At 39.2% G+C, this 19,476-nt stretch overlaps 1 protein-coding gene across 1 annotated transcript; it reads right to left on the minus strand.

The window, feature by feature from the left end:
- Positions 1–1,813: 1,813 nt before the first annotated feature.
- AAR2 (AAR2 splicing factor) lies at positions 1,814–18,564 on the minus strand. Its single transcript, XM_014054821.2, has 4 exons — positions 18,322–18,564; positions 16,078–16,875; positions 9,874–10,103; positions 1,814–2,788 (listed from the first exon to the last, which is right to left on the minus strand). The coding sequence occupies exons 2-4, from the start codon at positions 16,832–16,834 to the stop codon at positions 2,621–2,623; spliced, it is 1,155 nt and encodes a 384-aa protein (XP_013910296.1). The 5' UTR covers positions 16,835–16,875; positions 18,322–18,564; the 3' UTR covers positions 1,814–2,620.
- Positions 18,565–19,476: the final 912 nt, after the last annotated feature.

Genomic DNA, 19,476 nt, shown 5'->3' on the forward strand with positions numbered 1-19,476 from the left:
AGCTCCACTGGGAAGCCAGCCTTCTCAGCCCCAGTAACTGAATAGTAATACCTTGTGAAGCGACCTATTTTTGCAATCTCCAGAACCATGTTGCCGGTCTTTGCAGCTCATATTTATGCAAAAATCACCTAAGCAAGTGGTTAATCATATTGTCCCTAGTGGGGACACGAAGAAAATAAGTAACAGAAGGCATCCATTTGGGAATTTAAATCTATTCACTTACCAGGATAACCAAAAAAATACTCGTTTTAAAATATTCCCGAAAAAAAGGTTTGATGAGACTTATTTAGCAAGTATTAATGAGGCTTCAGTACTTATATTTTCTTATGCAACGCTGTATGTTCACACATGACTAATAAAGTTAGGTAGAAAACCAGCGGATAGATTTGTATAATACACTAAACTGGGTTTGCTGTTTTTTGTAGCTTGATATATCATGCAAATCCATCTCATGTATTTATGGCTCAGTGAAGTTTACAACCTTCCAAATCTTCGCTGTCAAGTTTACTGAAGTGAATGAACGCCATTTATTTGTGTCATGATATTATCTTGGGTTAGCTTATCCTAAAACAGGTTTTGTAAATGAAAAATACACAAGAAAGAATAAAGCTAATTTTATTGCCCAAGTGGCTGAAAAAAAGAAAGGTTAATTTACAAATACTACAGTAAAACAGGATTAACCAGAGCTATGTGAGATATTTACACTTCTGGTATCATGAGAACTGTGACCAAACACATCTAGAAATACCAAGTTTAAAATAATTTTCTTCACTCTCTTGGTATTTATATCAGATTAGACACAATACTTCTATGAAGCAAACTGAGCAATAAACCATCCTGAGTCCTTCTTAATCAAAACTCCAGTATAATCTAGTATAATCTGAATCTATCATTTATGATTTCTGTAATCAAAATGAAAGTGTAAACCATGTAGAGTGCCTCCTAAAAGTGATATAGTAAAAACCCAAATTTTTATTTGATGGAAAGACTAGACTGATTGGAAAATGGACAAGATAAATAAATATTAAAAAAATATTTTCCCCTTCTCAGTTACTTAGGACATCATCTAATTTTGAAAAAAGCAGCTTTTTATTAAAAAGAACTTACCACTTGAAATTTATCTATAATACAATAATAGGATAGGTAAATGAAAAATAAATATTAATATGCAAATGATTTGGCCAATTTTAAAAATAGCATTTATTCTGAAATTTAGTGTAGAGTAGACTATATTTGCCTTAAATTGGGGCATGGTTCTTGCCATAATGCGTGTGGTTATATACTTAGAAATTAGCTCTTCATTGCCTTACACTCCAAGAGCTTCTCCAATGAACAGGATGTCATTAATAAGATAATGAACTTAGTACTGCCAGAATTTCATTTCTTTTTCTTTGCTAGCAATTTCTACCCCAAGATACATACCTGAAAAGGTTGTGAAGGAAGAGATCAGGGCAGAACACCCTCCTAAGAGCCACCTGAAAAGCACATGACTTGCTCAAACGGAAGACAGATAAAACAAGGCTGCAAAACTGCTAGAGAGTTTAACACAACAAGACCACTGGCTTTCTGGAACTGCCCAATAAACTCTGGGCTAAACTATAGTGCTCCAATGCTAAGTTGTCTTTGAGTAGGAAAAAGAGACTTTAAAGGTTGTAAGAATGATCAACAGTATTTTTATCCCAATCATAGCATTATCAGTAATGATTAAGCCTCCCAGTTGCTTCAGTAGTGAGATGAGTGGCATATAAATTTAATAAAACAAATAGAAGCACACACCTTTGGAAAGTTCATACAAAGAAGACATTGGGGAAAATTCATTGGGCAAACTGATATAGGCAGTTTATTGTGTTGAACAGTAATACAAGTTATTTTGTTACATAGGCATACCAACCCTTGAAGGCGCCTTATAGCCTGAAAAGAAATGAGCAAGCTAAATCTTCACATAGTAGGGAATGTTTGAAAAATTTAACAGCATCCTGCACCCCAGAGAAAACATTACAAGATAACAGGCCCTATGCTTGCTCTAGGCTATTTTATAACATTTTCATTCCTGTGAAGTAACAGCAGAAAGCAGCCTGTCCTGAGAGGACATTCTAAAAAGAAGGGTGCACGTTCGGTGTAGCTTTTTAGAAACAGCTTAGACAGAATATTGTCAAAGTTAAGACATTTCTTTTTCCTTTCAATTCACGGTAACTCACTTTTCATTTTTATATTTTTGAAAGGGTAAGAAAAACTAGGAGTGGATGAAATAAAACTGATGAAATGGGAAGAACTCTAGTGCAGCCTAAAGTTCCACCACAAAATAAAATCAACGAAAACAATTATTACTGGACTAAGTCAAACAGTAGCATTTGGTGTTTCCTTCTTCGATATTGTTCAAAACATGTCACAGTATTCATTTTTGCAGTGAAATAAGCCTAACTTTGTTCAATATCCAAGACTCAAGAACAATGTGGGAAAAAAATCATTTGGAGAACCATCTTGTCTACTTTTTCTATAAGGAAAAATTCTTGCATTCTGTATGTACAAAAAGAAGCAAAATATGATGAATATGTTTCACAGCTGCAACGTATGGTACAACTAGAAAATTATAGTAATATTAAAAAAAACAGAGTCATGTTCAGTCCACAAATGTTCCTTCTGGTAGTTCAACAACTATGGGGGCACAGTCCTCCGGCTCAGCCTCAAAGTCCCACTTGAATTTCTTGGTTAAGTGGGCTTTAAATCTTTCTGCCTTCTTCCTCAGAGTCCTGTCAACAGCTGGATTACAAGTGTAAGAGAAGAACACCTAAAAATACATTACACACCAATTAATACAACATTTTAGAATAGACTAGACAATCCTATAACCCCCCCCCCATCCCCCTCAGATCGGGTCACCCTTTAAGAGAAAGATAATTCAGTCTAATGTGACCAGAATAAAAATTAAATTTTAGGCTGACCATATTTTTTTAGTCCAATGTTGAATGGTCCCGCGAACTTCTAAGAAGCGTATATATCATAAATAGAAAAATAACTACCCTGTTTTCCCAAAAATAAGACCTCCCGGATAATAAGCCCAATTGGGCTTTTAAGCACATGCACTAAAATAAGCCATCCTCCCAAAATAAGCCCCCTCCTGAAAATATTTAAACAGATGTGAAGCCAGTCCCCCCTATTTCCTCTGGTTGCTTGCTGCGCAAACAACACGAGGTGAGGAGACAAGCCCGGGGGGGGGGGGCATGCCCCATGCACCCCACACGCCCTTACCTAATGGCTGCTCCAACAACCTAGCCATCACGCCTGTTCTGTCATGCTAATGGCCGCCACAAAAATTGGCAGGCCCAGTAATGTACAACACAGCAACAGCCATGAGGTGACCACACTCGCCACCTCCTGCACCTCAAAAATAATAAGACCTCCCCAAAAATAAGGCCAAGCACTTATTTTAAGGGGGGGTCAAAAGAAAATAAGACCCTGTCTTATTTTCAGAGAAACACAGTATAATGACAAAACATAAGTGTGAACTGGTTGCCAAATGCCTGAATCGCAATCACACAACTGTGGGGACTTTGCGATGGCCTGAACTTTCAAGACTGGTTGTAAGTCCCCCATGTGTAAGTGCTGTCACAACTCTGAACGGTAATCTAAATACAGGGACGTGCAGTCAGGGGAGGCAGGGCCTCACCACTGTCATCATGAAAAGAAAAAAAATGTAAAAGGAAAAAGGCTGAGGTAGTTGCTGCCAGAGTCACAGTGGATGATTCTGCTTAGTGCTTAACTGTTTAAAAAAGCCTCTAATAAAATGCCCTCTACAGGAGGAGGCGGGAGAACCACGTGCCTCACTTAGTCTGACTTTATGATCTCTCGAGCAGAGTTAAGCAAGGGTTAAAAGCCAAAAAATTCCTTACATAGATGAGGCACGTGGTTCTCTCGCCTCCTCCTGTAGAGGGCATTTTTAGAGGCTGTTTAAAACAGTTAAGCAGAGTCATCCATTGGAGACTCTGGCAGCAGCTAACCCAGCCTAACCTCAGCAGCTTTTGCGTTTTTCCTTTTACATTTTTACATTTTCATCATGGCAGACAAGAACAGAGTTCAAATCCTCTGGAAAAGGTATGTGGGTCAGAGGGAGGGGAGGAATTCAAAATTAATGTAATTTGTAAGTAATTTTTTTTTTTGTGTGTGTGTGTGTTTTACCCGCCTCTGCTGGCACGTGGGCTGGCACTTTTTTTTTATGTAGGACATAGCGGCAGTGCTTTTGGACATAGCAGCAGGGCTTTTGGACATAGCAGCAGGGCTTTTGGACATAGCAGCAGGGCTTTTGGACATAGCGTCAGGGCGGCTTTTGCCTCTACCGCCAGGGCGGCTTTTGCCTGCTTTCAAGAAAGCTTCTGCCAGATTGGACACCTCCTGGACTAACATGAAATGACACTTCTTTTTTTTTGCAACGCCGGGACCACTCCCCTCTGCAATCTGAAACCGCAGCCGAAATGACCGTTTCGTCCGAAACCAGCTGTTCATTGCAGCCTGACTCACATCCCCCTCCCTCCCCCCGGCTGTTCTTGCTTTCAGATCCGGGGCAACAACTGCTTGGAAGACTGATCTCCAAGGATAGGAGGGAGGCTCATGGTGCCCTGTTTGTCCTACATAGCGAGGTTGTTGTAAAAGAGGTTTGCGCGCTGGCAGACCGGTAAGGACTTGGGGGCAGGGGGAGAGCACATCTTTCCCATATGAGCCCCGCAGACATCATCAACCCCTGGCTGGGCTCTGGGGAGCTGAGCGGGATCCTCCGAGGAGACTCTTTGCCTGCGGTGAGCCTTGACGCAGAGGGGAGCGGCAAGGCAAGAAGGCAAGGGTGCTCCCCAGCAGTCGAAGCAGGCAGGCAGGGTGGAGGGGGCGCTCCGGAGCATCGCCCCTGCCTGGCTGCCTCCCGCTCCCGCCACCTATCACTTCCCCTGCTTTGCGCCGCCTGCCCACGATCCAGCTCCAGGTCAGTGCCGCCACTGCCCAACGGGGCTCCGCGATCACAGCCAGGCAGGCAAGCAACAGCAGCCAGGCAGAGGGAGTGCAGTGCTTGAACCACCCGACGGACGGGCAAGTGAGCCAACTCCGGAGTCTTCCTCTTCTTCTTCCCCACTCCTCCTCCTCTTCCTCCAGCTCTGTGGTCCCCTCCACATTTCTGCATCCCCTCCACACCTCTTGCTTCCCGGGGCCTGCAGGGTTTCCCCGCAAAGCTTCCAGGAAAAGCTTTCTTGAAAGATGGCAAAAGCCGCCCTGCCGCCGCGGGCTAGAGGCAAAAGCCGCCCTGCTGCTATGTCCGACACAGCGCCGGGGTGGCAGGGCAGCTTTTGCCCGCTTGCCTCACCAGCCATAAACCTCACCGCACGTCACTGTCTAAATGTAATCTAAGAATAGAATAGAATAGAATTCTTTATTGGCCAAGTGTGACTGGACACACACGGAATTTCTCTTTGGTGCATATGGTATATGCTCTCAGTGTACATAAGGATTATTTGAAAGAGAATGCTGTAAAAGTGAGAATGACGGAAAGATGCAATATAACATGGATATGAGAAAAAGACAGTGGCAAACAAAACAGACAAAGAGACAAAGGAAAATATATGATTAAGAGGCTATTCAGAGCAGATCTGATGTAAAGAACAATACAGGGAATGCATGCGACACATGGCGCCTGGAATTATTTCCAACTCTTTAACAGGAGCCCTCCTCTGGGTCATGGGTTCAGAATGAAGCAGTTCTGCAGCATGCTAGACCGCTGCTCAGTTGCTTTTCCCAGAGCACTACACTGGGTGGTGGGGGGATCTGGATATATATATATTTGTTTTGCAGCTCCCAGCCAGATCTGACCCATTTTCTGTTTTTCTTTCATTAAAGAACATGAGAGGGAAACATTATTCATATTATTCAAATTATATTAAGACTATGTGTTTAGGAGCTATTGGAATTTAGATATTTTTTACACAAATCCATTAACTTTTTATTTATATTTGTATTAGACCCAACCCTTAAAGTTTAAAAATTCAATCTCCCAATTTCTTTTCTACTGTTCTAAATTTGTTAAACATAATGATTTCCAAGGCAACAGATTGATAGCTCCGGTATAATCAAACATAGTTCTATTGTAGGCTCAAGTAAGGAGGAAAGAATCTAGACAAGGATTCCCAAATTTTTGGCATCGTGTCCTGTTTTATTTTTGAAACATTCACGTCTCCTCTTCTGAATGTCTATTAAAACCATCTGCCATTTGCACATGCATAAAAGTACACATTTGGTCTTGGCCCTCTACCTAAAGATCTGCTATCTGCCCACCTGCCAATCTTCAGAACATCTTCCTTGGTATCAGCCCATCCACACAAAATTTCCCATTGCCAATTAGCAAATACAGGTAGTCCTTGCCTTAAGACCAAAATTGAGCCCAAGACATTTGTTAAGTGAGTTTGGCCTCATTTTATGACCTTCTTTGCCACAGTTGTTAAGCGAATGATGGCAGTTCAGTTAGTTACACAGTTGTTAAGTGAATTTTAAGTGAACACTTAAGAGGTCCATAGAGAAGGCATGCATAAGCGCATTAATGTGCCTATCGTCCCTGTCATTGTATTTTTATATTATTCCTGTTTTTGTTTCTGTTTGATAAATTATAATAAATAAAAATAAATAAAATATAATATAAAATAAATAAATCTGGCTTCCCCACTGATTTTGCTTGTCAGAAGGTCGCAAAAGGTGGTCACATAACCCAAGGACACATTAACTATGAGTCAGTTGTCGGATGTCTGAATTCTGATCTTGTGATCATGGGGATGCTGGAACAGTTCTAAATGTGAAAAATTGTCATGTCACTTTTTTCAATGAGGTAACCTTGAACAGTCACTAAATGAACTCTTGTAAGTCAAGGACTACTTGCATATGCAGTGCTCCACTTCTTTCTTCCCATTAACCTGCAGTTTTCCAGTCCATTAGATCTTATATGACATATTTTACTCTTATAATTTTTCCATAGGATTCAGATCCTTGAGCTTTCTCTTGGATTTTTTTCATGCCTCTCTAGTGAGGAACAAAGAACCTTTATTGAAACAGAAGATGAGGAAAACATATCTAAAATGATTAGCCAATAGCTGAAGAACAAGAAAACAAATTTCCCTCTCTTTCCTAAACAAATAAGTTTATTCAAGTCAATAAGCAGTTGCAGGCCATTGAGTTTCCAAAAGTTCTTCATTAGTCATGATACATAAGGAAGGAAATAGGTGAATGAAACAGATATGCACTTAATGGCTTTCTTGAAATCTGTTAATGGCCATCTGCGAACAAAAACTCTTTCTTATAAAAGCCATAAAAGAGCTAAGACCTTTTTCATCTAGCTAGTTAAAAAAAATGTCTGGCTTCAATGTTGTAATGAAACAATCTGCATTTATGCAGCTTCATTGAATTTCAATTTCTTAAGAAAACTGTTGTAGGAGTGTGCAGAAAATACAAAAAACTATCCATGGTTAGGATTCAAAATACTATTGGGTTCTCTGCATACGTGAGGACTTTCTGTTCCTTTTCTGTCTACTTCCTACTGTTCTGACTTAGGCATCCCCAAAAAGCACGAAGCAGATTCCTGGTCCTGACAAAACCCCTTTTATTAAACGAATGTTAATTCTTCACATTCAGCAAAGGCCTGATAAACAGTCTTTCAAAGGTGAAGTTATGACCATAGACCTTATCTAGCTTGGAGAGCTGCCATGTAAATATTTTTCAAATGCAGTGCTGTGCAAGGAAAGACTTTGGCACAGAGTCTCTGAGATTCACAAACAGATCTTCACACTCCTGAAATGAACTAACAAAAGAACTAATGAACTGCAAAAGCCCACTCCGGTCTTTTATTTCCTATGGGAGGGGCCATTTACCGTCCACCTGTGGCTTTACTCCCAAGTTGACCCTGATTTCTTAGCTGTTCTTTTCTTTTGGCAGCACTGCACATGGGAACAGGCTCCAGTTGTTCCTCTGTCTCATTGCTGTCTAGCTCTGAAGGCACCTGAGAATTGCCAGACGGTCTTGGCCCCATCTCTGCCTCTTGACGCAGAGCCCTCAACCGAGCCTTTCTCAGCCTACAGGACTAGCCCATGTTCTTCCCCAACCTTCTCACTGTCCGACTCTGCTGCCAGCTCCGCTGGCTGTTGGCGGGCCACAACACCTGCCCTCAAAAAGGATTAGGCCTAAATGATTAGAAATTCTCTAATGGAAACATTTTGGAAATTGAGAGTTAATTATGTTTATGCTTCAGGTTTACTGGAAAACTATGTGTCATCAAACTTTATTCCAAGTTAATTTTTAAGATAAAGTCTCTCATATAGAAGCTTAGTTCATCTTTCTTGTAACTTTTTAATGGCTCTGAGAAACTATTCTAAAATATGATTAAGCAAATTATTTGCATTTGCTTAAAGAGAGAGTGACAGGACAACAGGCAGAAAAGCAAAGGAATAATTGATTTCCATTATAAAAAACATTTGAGCAAAAATAAGGCATATGTTAGAAAAAGTGTTTCAGAAGAAATGTTAGCATGCTTGAGGCTGCTGGCAAGGTAACAATTTCACAAGCAACTGTATCAACAGAAAATGTAGCAAATTTTAAAATAATCAAAAATGTCCATTCTGACAATAAGGGACAGGAAAAAAGACTAATGCCTATAAATTCTTGACTATTTCATGTCCACATACTGATATAAAGAGCAATGATATGGTTTCTAGAGAGTTTTATAACAGCCTTCCCCAATCTGAGTGCCCTCTGGATCTACAGAGCAAATTTCAGAATGTTTAACAAAGTAGTACGTTAGTTGATGAGAAGTTCAGTCTCCAAATTGGGGAGGAATATACAGAGTAATCATAGATATGAAAGCATATCTAAACTTTTCAGCAAAAGATGGAAATGCTAAGTGAGACTCAGACTTAAATACCTCCCACTGTGCTTCTGATTAAATTGCTGTTTTAACAGAGTCTATTATTAAGGTCAAAACTAAACGCAACAGCAATCAGTCACTTATTGTCAGCTGTAACAAACACATCAGTTATTTCAAACTGTAAGGCATGAATGATTCTATTAAAAACAAAATAAGAAGTGGAGAATGAATTTGTTGTGGGATCATCTATATTGAAAATAACCCAAGAACAATGTTACATCTAATTCTCTTTCAAAATTAAATTTTTAATTGTATTTTGCTTGGGATACTTTTTATGTTATGTTTAACTTTGCTTTAAAGAAACACTTCAAAACATTTTTCCTAAAGTCAAGTATTCATATATTATCAGAGTTATCATGCAATCCAATAGTATATTTTAATGTATTTATTTAAAACAAAATATCTTTTTACTAATGGTTCTTTTTTAAAAGAGTAAGATTTTCTTACTATTTCTCCCCTTACTTATACCATGTGTACAGGTAGTCCCTAACTTACATTCATAATTGAGTCCTCTTACGTGAGACATTTGTTAATTGAGCTTTGCCCCATTTACAACTTCTCTTGGCAGTTAAGTGAATCACTGCAGCTGATGCATTAGTAACCTGATTGTTAAGTGAATCTGGCTTCCCCATTGACTTTGCTTGTCAAAAGGTCGCAAAAGGGATCACATGACCTTGGGACACAGCAAAGGTCATAAATATGAACCAGTTGCCAAGCATCTGAATTTTGATCACATGAACATGAGGATGCTGCAAAGATTGTAACTATGAAAAATGGTCACAAGTCATATTTTTCAGTGTTGCTGTAACTTTGAACCATCACTAAACAGACTGTTGTAAGTTGAGGACTACCTGAACATGATACATTATCCCATGATTACTGGGCGTATTTCCCATTGCTGCTGCTGAAAACTGTTTAAGATGGAATTCTCTTACCTGCAAAGTGTTAGTTAAAAAGTTGTCTTGGGAGACTATGTCTACAAAGAAATCAGCTGGGATTTCATTGAGCTGATGGTACAGGATAGAAATGAGATGGTTGAACACAGCTTGATGTTTCACTATGGCCTCCTCTGATCTGCACAAGAGATTCAGGAGTGTTTTCCAGTGCTCAAATGCATCATATACGTTCCCAATCAGGAAGCAGATGAAGGCAAACTGTAGCTCCCCTAGAAAGATCCCAGCAAGGAAATGTAAGAAATACAGAACAACTATAGCATTAATCCTGGTTGCATGGTTGCTTTATTTATTTAACATATTATTAAGTATATGATAGTATCTCCTAACCATCATCACTTAGAATCAGTTGATGTCATGGTTAAAACCCAGATTGGAAACAGGTAGACCATTTTAGGCCAGCTGGATGACCCTGGGGGCAATCTTTTTTTTTTCAGCTCCAGGAAGAAAGGAAATCACTTGTTCAGGCAGTGGTCTGAAGGTACCAAAAGAAAACCAAAAGGAAACCCCATCCCTCTGGCCTAAGATCTAGAACTAGATTGGGAAGTAGCAAAATTGTATGGTCTAGGCCAGGGGTATCAAACTCACACCGTCACAGTGGCATCACGTATCAGGATCTTTTTCCTCTTCTCTAAACCAGGTGTGGCCAGCATATGACCCATCCGGTCTGCGGGTCACAAGTTTTAACAGCCCTGGCCTAGGCATACACTAGTATAAAACAGAGCCCCACTTTAGTAATCAAGTGTTCTGAAGTAACAGTATCTTCCAAACAGCACACCATATTTGTCTGACTTCCATTTATCGCAAGCACATTATACTTGGACACAGGATAACATATACTTCCAGGGACAAACACGGATGTATGGCTATCTCAAACTACCAATGATTTTTTACAGTAGTGCAACCTTATCCAGCAATAAATGAATACAGCCCACATGATCTCTCTCTGATTTAAATTCCCATCCATAAGGTCTCCCACTCAGTTTATCCACTCTTCTGAAATGTGCAGAGTTTTACTTACCTATAAATACCACTCCATTAAGTGACCTATCCTCAACCTATATTCATTCTTCTGGAGAATCAAGTGGCATTAAAAGTTGCAAAAATTAAAAGAAAAGGGTATATAGATAGTCCTCAGCTTATGGCCACAATTGAACCCAACATTTCTGTTGCTAAATGAGACAGTTAAGTGAGCTTTGCCCTGTTTTACAATTTTTCTTATCACAGTTAAGTGAATCTCGCTTCTGCAGTCACTTTATCAAAAGGTTGCTGAACATGATGACATGACCATGGGGATGTTGCAGTGGTCGTAAGTATGAAAAATGGTCATAAATCACTTTTTCAGTGCTGCTGTAACTTTGAACACTCTGTAAATGAGTGGTTATAAGTTGATGACTACCTCTAGTATAGATTCATTCATGTATTTCCAGCGACTTCCAGTTGACATTGCAGTGAGAATGGCTGGAAAATAGCGGAGGTCTGCTGGACTCCGTGAAATACAGCCAGCAACTGCTTGCTGGGAGACCCTATGGAGTTAAGCCTCCCTGGAGGGGAGATGAAGAAAGGAGAGGTACTTCGTCGATCATGAGGAAAACACAATTTCCTCACTGATCCGAATAAAGCTCTCCTGAACAGCAGCAGGGACGACAGCCATTTTTGGTCAGTCACAAGCTGGGACAACGAGGACACTTAAGAACTTGGGCTGGAGCAATGTGTGGACAGAGCAGTGAAACTGGGTGAGAAAATTTCCAACTGTTACCTTAGAGACTTAATTTAAACTTAAAGTTCCAAAAATGATTTCCAAACACTAAAAAAGTGATGATTGGATTTATGGAGAAAAATTAAAGGCTAAAAACTAAAGAGAAAAATTAAAGATTAATCCAAGGCTATGTTTTAGGCCCAGTACTCTGAAAACAACTTCATCAATGATTTGGATGAGGGAATAAATGGGGAACTCATCAAATGTGCAGATGACACCAAACTGGCAGGAATAGCCAACACTCCAGAAGACAGGCTTAAGATACAGAAGGATCTTGACAACTTGAACATTGGGTACTATCTAATAAAATGAAATTCAATGGTGAAAAGAATAAGGTTCTACATTTAGGCAAGGAAAACGAAATGCACAGTATAGGTGGTACCTTGCTGAATAGTAGTAACTGTGAGAAGGATCTTGGAATCCTAATGGACAACCATTTAAATATGAGCCAGCAGTCTGCAGCAGCTGCCAAAAAAGCCAACACAGTTCTAGGCTGCATAAACAGAGGGTTAGAATAAAGATCATGTGAAGTGTTAATACCACTTTATAATGCCTTGGTAAGGCCACACTTGGAATACTGCATTCAGTTTTGGTCGCCACGAGTAGAACAGATGTGGAGACTCTGGAAAGAGTGCAGAGAAAAGCAACAAAGACAATTAGGGAACTGGAGACTAAAACATATGAAGAACAGTTGCAGGAACTGGGTATGTCTAGTTGAATAGAAAGAAGGACTAGGGGAGACATGATAGCATTATTCCAATATCTCAGGGGTTGCCACAAAGAAGAAGGAGTCAAATTATTCTCCAAGGCACCTGAGGGTAGAACAAGAAGCAATGGGTGGAAACTTATCAAGGAGAGAAGTAACTTAGAACTAAGGATAAATTTCCTGACAGTTAGAACAATTAATCAGTGGAACAGCTTGCCTCCAGAAGATTTAAATGCCCCAACAGTAAGAAGATGTTGGTTAGCCATTTGTCTGGAACGATATAGGGCAGTGATGGCGAACCTATGGCACGCATGCCACAGGTGGCATACGGAGCCATTTGTCAGGCACGCGAGGTGCTGCCATGTCAGCTGGCCAGTGCGCATGCCTACGCTGGCCAGCTGAGTTCACCCTTTTTTAAAGCCATTTTTCGCCCTCCCCAGGCTCCAAAGGCTTCCTTGAAGCCTCCGGAGCGCAAAAGTTCGGGAACAGACTTCCGGTTTGCACGGAAGGTCATTTTGACTGCTCCTGAGGCTTCAGGGAAGCCTCCTGAAGGTCCTTGAAGCCTCCACAGGGCTTCCGGGGTGGGGGAGGCTGTTTTCACCATCCCCAGGCTCCTATAACGCCTCTGGAGCCTGGGAAGGGCGAAAAAAGCATGCAAAAAATGGGGGGGTCACACCTGTAGTGCGCGCATGCACACTGGGGGGTCACACATTGCATTATGGGTGCGGCATGCCTGCAGATCACCCCCCCTGCGCTCCCCCCACTTATGGCACGCGAGCCAAAAAAGGTTTGCCATCGCTGGTATAGGGTTTCCTGCCTAGGCAGGTGGTTGGACTAGAAGACCTCCAACGTCCCTTCCAACTCTGGTATTGTGTTGTATTGTATTGTATTGTATTGTATTGTACTCTATTGTATTGTATTAAGTAGTAAAATAAAAACCCAAAGGATGATTTAAAGCATAAAAAGCCTGGAAAAATCAAACAACAGTGTGAAAAGTGACTATTGGGGGAAATTGCTTTTCTAAACTTTATTTCTAACTCCCTTGACTGGATGAAAATCATTTGTTTCTGGTTTTTTATATTCTGTGGAACACTGGCATTGGGAGCAGGGTAGCCATCTACTGGAGGAAGAAGATTACTGCATTGTACAAAATCCAAAAGAAAATGAACAAAAAGTAAATTGGAAAACTATCTGACCTTGACTTTATCTTAGTAGGCAATTGGAATGCTGGGAAATATTTACTGAGCTTCCTGAAGATTCAGAAGGCAAATTAAATTAAACACTAAAGCTCTACTGGAACAATACATTGAAAAGAGGATTTGAAAGATTGGAAGAAACTTGGAGGGCTAAGTTGGATTTGGGCTATTAACATTACATGATAGATCATTTTACGAAGCAAAAGAAGAAAAGTGACAGAAGGGAGGAAAGGGGAAAAAAGAAAAAGAAGAAAAGATAAATAAGATTTTAAAATCTGGACAACTGGGAAGGTATAAATTGGAAATTATAAAAACTGAAAAGCACAAATTCATAGACACTTTAGGGATTTGGAGAAATAACTTTGTGATTGATCAAATCTTGCTAATAATTGGGGGTTGGGTTTGGGTTTGTTTTTTTAGTTTTTAGATATTGGGATACTAGGATATTAGAGGGATATTAATTACAAAATGACTCAGCAGGAGGCAATAAAGTTTTATGAAGAAAAGTTAGAAATAGCGAGAAAGAACTAAAAGATGTTGATGGGAATATTTAAAGATAAAGATGTAGAGGGCACTCAACAAATGGTGGGAAAAAATGAATATGATGCACAGAAGACAGCTGAGAAATTAGAAGTGGTAGAGGGGACAATGCAAAATAAACTACAAAAAGATAAAAAATAAGTTAAAAGAAGAGAAAAATACTGAAAAGACAGCAATGACAAATACTAAAAATCAAAGAGACAATCCCTTAAGAGCTTACAATAGAATAGAGGGGAAAATGAGGAGCTTATAAAAACAAAGAAAGGATGATAGTTGGATATTCAAAAGATGCAGCAGGAGATAAAGGATAAGACAGAGGGAATAATCAATTTGTGTAGAAAGACACATAGGATTCCAAGAGAGAAATATAAAAGAATCACCAAAAAATCAATAAATGATGAAATTCTAGAAAGGCTGAGAGATGATGGATAGAGAAACAATATTTTGTAAGGTAGTAACAATATTGAAAAGCAACAAAAATAAGTAGAAAGTTTAAATTGAGAAAATAGTAGTACATATATAGATATATAATATAATTTATTATCAACACAGATATGTTAGGAGATGGAAGACTAGGACTAGGTGTATTTAAAAGTATTATGATTAACAGGATGGAAAAAATATATTGGAAAATATAGCCTATAAGGACTATGAATCCAGGGGACTTAAGAGATATAAACTGATTAGACCTTACTGATAATTGGTTTTAATGATGTTTATAGAAAGTTGAGATATTAAAAATGTGGTGGAATACTGAGTGACATCTATAATATCAAAATGTTAGGAGTTAATAAGTATATAAAAGATTATATTACAATTATAATGAGCACATTAATGTTAGAAGATAAATTTTTGTGTATATATAATGGTATTATTACTCAGAACATTGTGTGAAAAATATGTTAACCCAGTCATCATGCTGTCCACAAAAAAATGTCGGTTGTTAAAGAAAAACTGCAAATAAAACTTATGCAAAAAAGAAAATGAAAATGTATTTGCAGCACACTTGGACAATACTGTGACAAGCTGCACATTTCTTCATAGCATAAGATATCTGTGAATACTATTCTATTCTAGATAAGTATAATCATCCATGGGTACCATTTCATCCATATGCTAAGGAATGCAAATAACAAGCCTTCTGGAAGAGCAGGATCAAAGAGAGAGAGACAAGAATTTTCTCAATTCTGCAGTTTCATGCAGAAGATAAGAACAGGAGAGATATCTACTATTTCGTACCTTTCACAGTTCACAAAATGGGTACAGCTGGATAACCTTCTCAACAAAGGGAAAATTATACTTGATCATGAAGTGATTTTTTTGGAGGCAAACATATAATTGTAAAACCAAATGAATTTGGTAAAGCATTTTACTTTAGTATAAATTGGTGGAAGTACCAAGTCACTTAAAGCAAATAATATTGAGTGGGTCAAAATTTATTTGCTTTTGTTGTTGGTTCATATATAGGGTATTTATACAACCCAACATTCTTATAATACAAATTTTACCGTGTAAATAATTTTTCTTAATTACAGTGAAAATGTGCTACAAAAGTATGTTGAAAAGCTGTACTGCTATGAAAGAATGTCAGAGAATTGCCATTAAACTGAGTGTTGTGTTGTTTTAAACTTTCCATAAGGGGTCACTAGTACTGCATATGAGAATTTATTGACTGTTTTAATTCATTTTTTATCTCAATTGCTCATAGTTGTTTAATAATAATAGTTAATTTGCAAAGCTGGGAGAAAATGTATCACCACAGCTATTTTATCTTATGGATTGGCTTCATAATTCATATCCCAAAATATAAAAATGGCCAAGTTTTCATACTCACTATCAGGATTGTTTCACTTTCTTTGCAAAATTCGTTTGTAAAGGTTTGCTTATCAAAGTGACAAGGCAATACTGACTGTAAAGTATAATACATGTACTGATGTAAAAGAAAATGCAGAAAATGATAGATCTGAGAAGGCATATTCACTTACCAAGCACATCCTGGGAATTGTTGGCATAGTGTTGATTGATCACTGTTTCTAGAGCATAGCTGAGATCCATACTATGCTTGGTAACTTCCTCAGGTGTGGCACCTTCAGGATACATTTGTTTAGGTATTTTTGTGAATCTGATCTCAGTGCCAGGCTTCAGTTGCATTTTAGGAAGCCGGGCCAGTCCTTCCGCATAACTTTTGCATTCTGTGTCATACTGGGGTAGATTCTGTTCAATTCGATCTTGAGTATATTTTCCAGGCAGAACAGGCAGCACTTCAGAAAAGGCACATATCTGTCCATTTTCAGGCTGCAATTTTTGCATCACAAATTCATTAATAAAATTAGTGAGGGAGACCCATTTTTTAAGGGTATTATAAGGGTATGGACCCAGACATTTGTCCATCTCTTTGAGATTGACTCTCATGGCTTCAGACTCATTTTCAGAAGCTGGGGTGAGGTCTACTTCTTCTCTTTGTTCGTCCCAGTGTAATATCTTTAAATCACGTCGTTGCAAGTTTAAGAAGAAACCAGTACGAGGACCACTTTCTTTCCTATTGTTTTTGTCAACACTGCTGTAATGAAAAAAATGAATGCCTGGTGGTATCATCTTGACTCCACAAAACTTGGGACCAATTTGCCAACTGTTGTAGTCAATGCCAAACTCAGTTCCTTCTGGCATTTTCAAAATTATAACCGTGGCACCTTCAAAAAAAAGTTGTTTGGCCAGAGCTTGGTCCATCTGCATTTCTGCCATATCAGCTGTTCCCTTGGTTATGCAACTTCTTACTCAGAAGCCTAATGGGCAAACAAATATTTGAATACATTTTGACACTACAATATGTGTGAGCCAGTGTTATGGTACCCAAACCACAAATTTTATACATCGGGTTGCAATGCTTCCCTCACAATTTATCCAAGTAACTTCTACATTTTTGCTCACTATATTTGAAATAGCAAATAGGTCACTACTGCCACCTGGTGAATGTGATGAGTCAAGTCTCAATCTTCTCATATTTGAAGCAAACATTTCCTATGACTATATGACAATGCTAGCTGCCCTCTTAAATATCTCACTAGATGGAAAAGATTTGGTTAATAAGTTGCCAGGCAGTAAGAACAGTTTGGCACTGCTTGATCAAACTACTAAAACTCCATTCTAAGCTCTGAATTAAGACAAAGAAATACAAAGTTCTGCAGGCCTCCACTCTACCTGTCCCAAAAGTAATAGCCAAGCGACAGCCATGTTGGAAAAAGAAGATGTGGGGGAGGTGCTTCCTTCAATTTTGCTTCATTACACAAACAATAAATTTGATGGGAATCTCACTCAAAACCCAGGGCTTCCAAATCAAAGCCAGCCATAAATGGCAGACATAAGGGCCACGTTTTTAGAAAACTTGCCGTTATAAAACCCTGTAGTATTGTGATGGTAGAAATGATAAGTGTCTGAAGACTTAAAATAGAGAATGTTCTTCCAGACAATATTGAGCAAATGATTAAAAGTTTCAAAGTTCTCATTCAATAATCGTTATTCTTTTTGTTTCTATTATTGATAAATAAAATGAAAACCTATGCCAGAGCACATAGTAATAAGGGACCAAAATGGAAATAATACATTCTAAAACAGAAAGGAAGAAAGGTACCTCATTGTAAAGTCTTAATTGAGAGAGTGTTCTAAAAGCTACCTATAGACTGAAATGGCTAATTAAACCTTCAGTATGGGTAACATTTTACCAAGTACCAATATTTTACCAAGGGTTCATCTGCCAGGAGGGTAGCAAGATTTTTCTAAACAAAAAACACTTTGTCAATAAAGAATTCTATTCTTTCTATTCTATTCTACTTATTTCTGTCTCACATTATTGCAGGGCAGAATGACTTCACAACCACTTTATTGCTTGAAATTCGAACCCTGGAGAAAAGTCAGCAGGCTGGTGGCTGTGGAAAGAGTTAGGACAATCAGCATCATGCTTTCCGAAAATAGTTCTGTGACAATTAACAACCGCAACCTAATGCGGTTCTCAGTCATCCAGGTCATGGTGGTCCCAAAGGTGCTTTTTTCCCAAGAAGCTACTGGGACTTTCTGGAAGTCCAGTTGCCAGAAAGTCCAGTTGCCTCTTGAAAAAAAGCACCTTTGGGACAACTGCACCTTAAGCGGATATTCGGTAGATCTCCGAGGAGAAAGCCATCTGCTGCTTTTTATGGTTTTCACTCAAGTATCAGCTGAGAAAGGTGAAGCCCCACCTGGGAAGGGCGATCCCGCGAAGACGAGACAGCAATAAAGAACCCCCGCCGGCTGAACGGGCGGGTCCAAAAACTGGAAGAAGACGCTAACTAGGAGCTATCAGGAAAGGTCCGGTTCTAACCTACAACAATGTTGGCACGGGGCCGGTTGATCTAACGCCATGCCCAACCGACGGGTCCAGGCAAAACGTCGCGGCGCCAGAATTCAGGATTTAGAGGCAACTTCCGTCGAGAAGCGGATGACGAGCTGACAATTGGAGCACTTCCGGTCTGCTTAAAAAAGCTATCCGTGCCGTCCCTGTGGCTGCACGTTAAAGTGTTCCGCTCGCGAGTTGCTGATAATATTTGAGAAGGTGTCCCCGCCCTCTGTGCGTAGTACATTTTGATCAATGTAATAGTACTTCTAGTGGTTACTCCTAGTGGAAGAAGTGGTAGGCGGAAGGGCTGTTTGAATGGGTGGGCTTTACATTTTTACCACCCTCTTGTTCTCTTTAGGGCCGATACACAATTCTGCAGAAAAGGTATTTGTATTTATTAGTTTGTCAAACGTACAAGATAGCAGGTATAAATCTAAACATGAATATAAGCGAAAGAAAAGAATACAAATAGATGGGGACAGTAGGACAAGGATGTTAGGCACGCTGGTGCGGTCAATGCCCATTAAGATTTATTCAATTAAGTGATTTTTTAAAATGTGTTAATTGCACAGCCATAAGCTACATAAGTACACTAGTTTTACTCAGTAATGTAAAAGTGATAGCATATATTGGAATTGGTTTCAGTGACATAGGTGTTTTTTCCCCTTTTTATTCCATATTTGTATCATATATTATCCCAGCTTTATGATTTTGAAACAGGATTTTTAAACGGGGGGGGGGGGGGGGAACCCAACAGAACATACCGTAAGAATATGGTACATAGGTGAATCTGTTATAAAGAGTCTGCCTTTACTCTTAGTCACTGAAGTGCAAAAATAGAGGGAAATTGAGATTGGCCTCTGGATAGCCACCCTTCTTGCTTCCCATGTTTTATGTATGGTTGTAAGTTGTTTTAGAATATAGAATAACAAGAGTTGAAAGGGACCTTGGAGGTCTTCTAGTCCAACCTCCTGCCTAGACCTTACACCACTTCATACAAAATTCAATATCTTCTTAA

Source organism: Thamnophis sirtalis, unplaced genomic scaffold (assembly GCF_051295495.1).
Source record: "Thamnophis sirtalis isolate CommonGarterSnake01/CBP01778 unplaced genomic scaffold, rThaSir2_p1.2 scaffold_7, whole genome shotgun sequence".
Classification (NCBI taxonomy): Eukaryota; Metazoa; Chordata; class Lepidosauria; order Squamata; family Natricidae; genus Thamnophis; species Thamnophis sirtalis.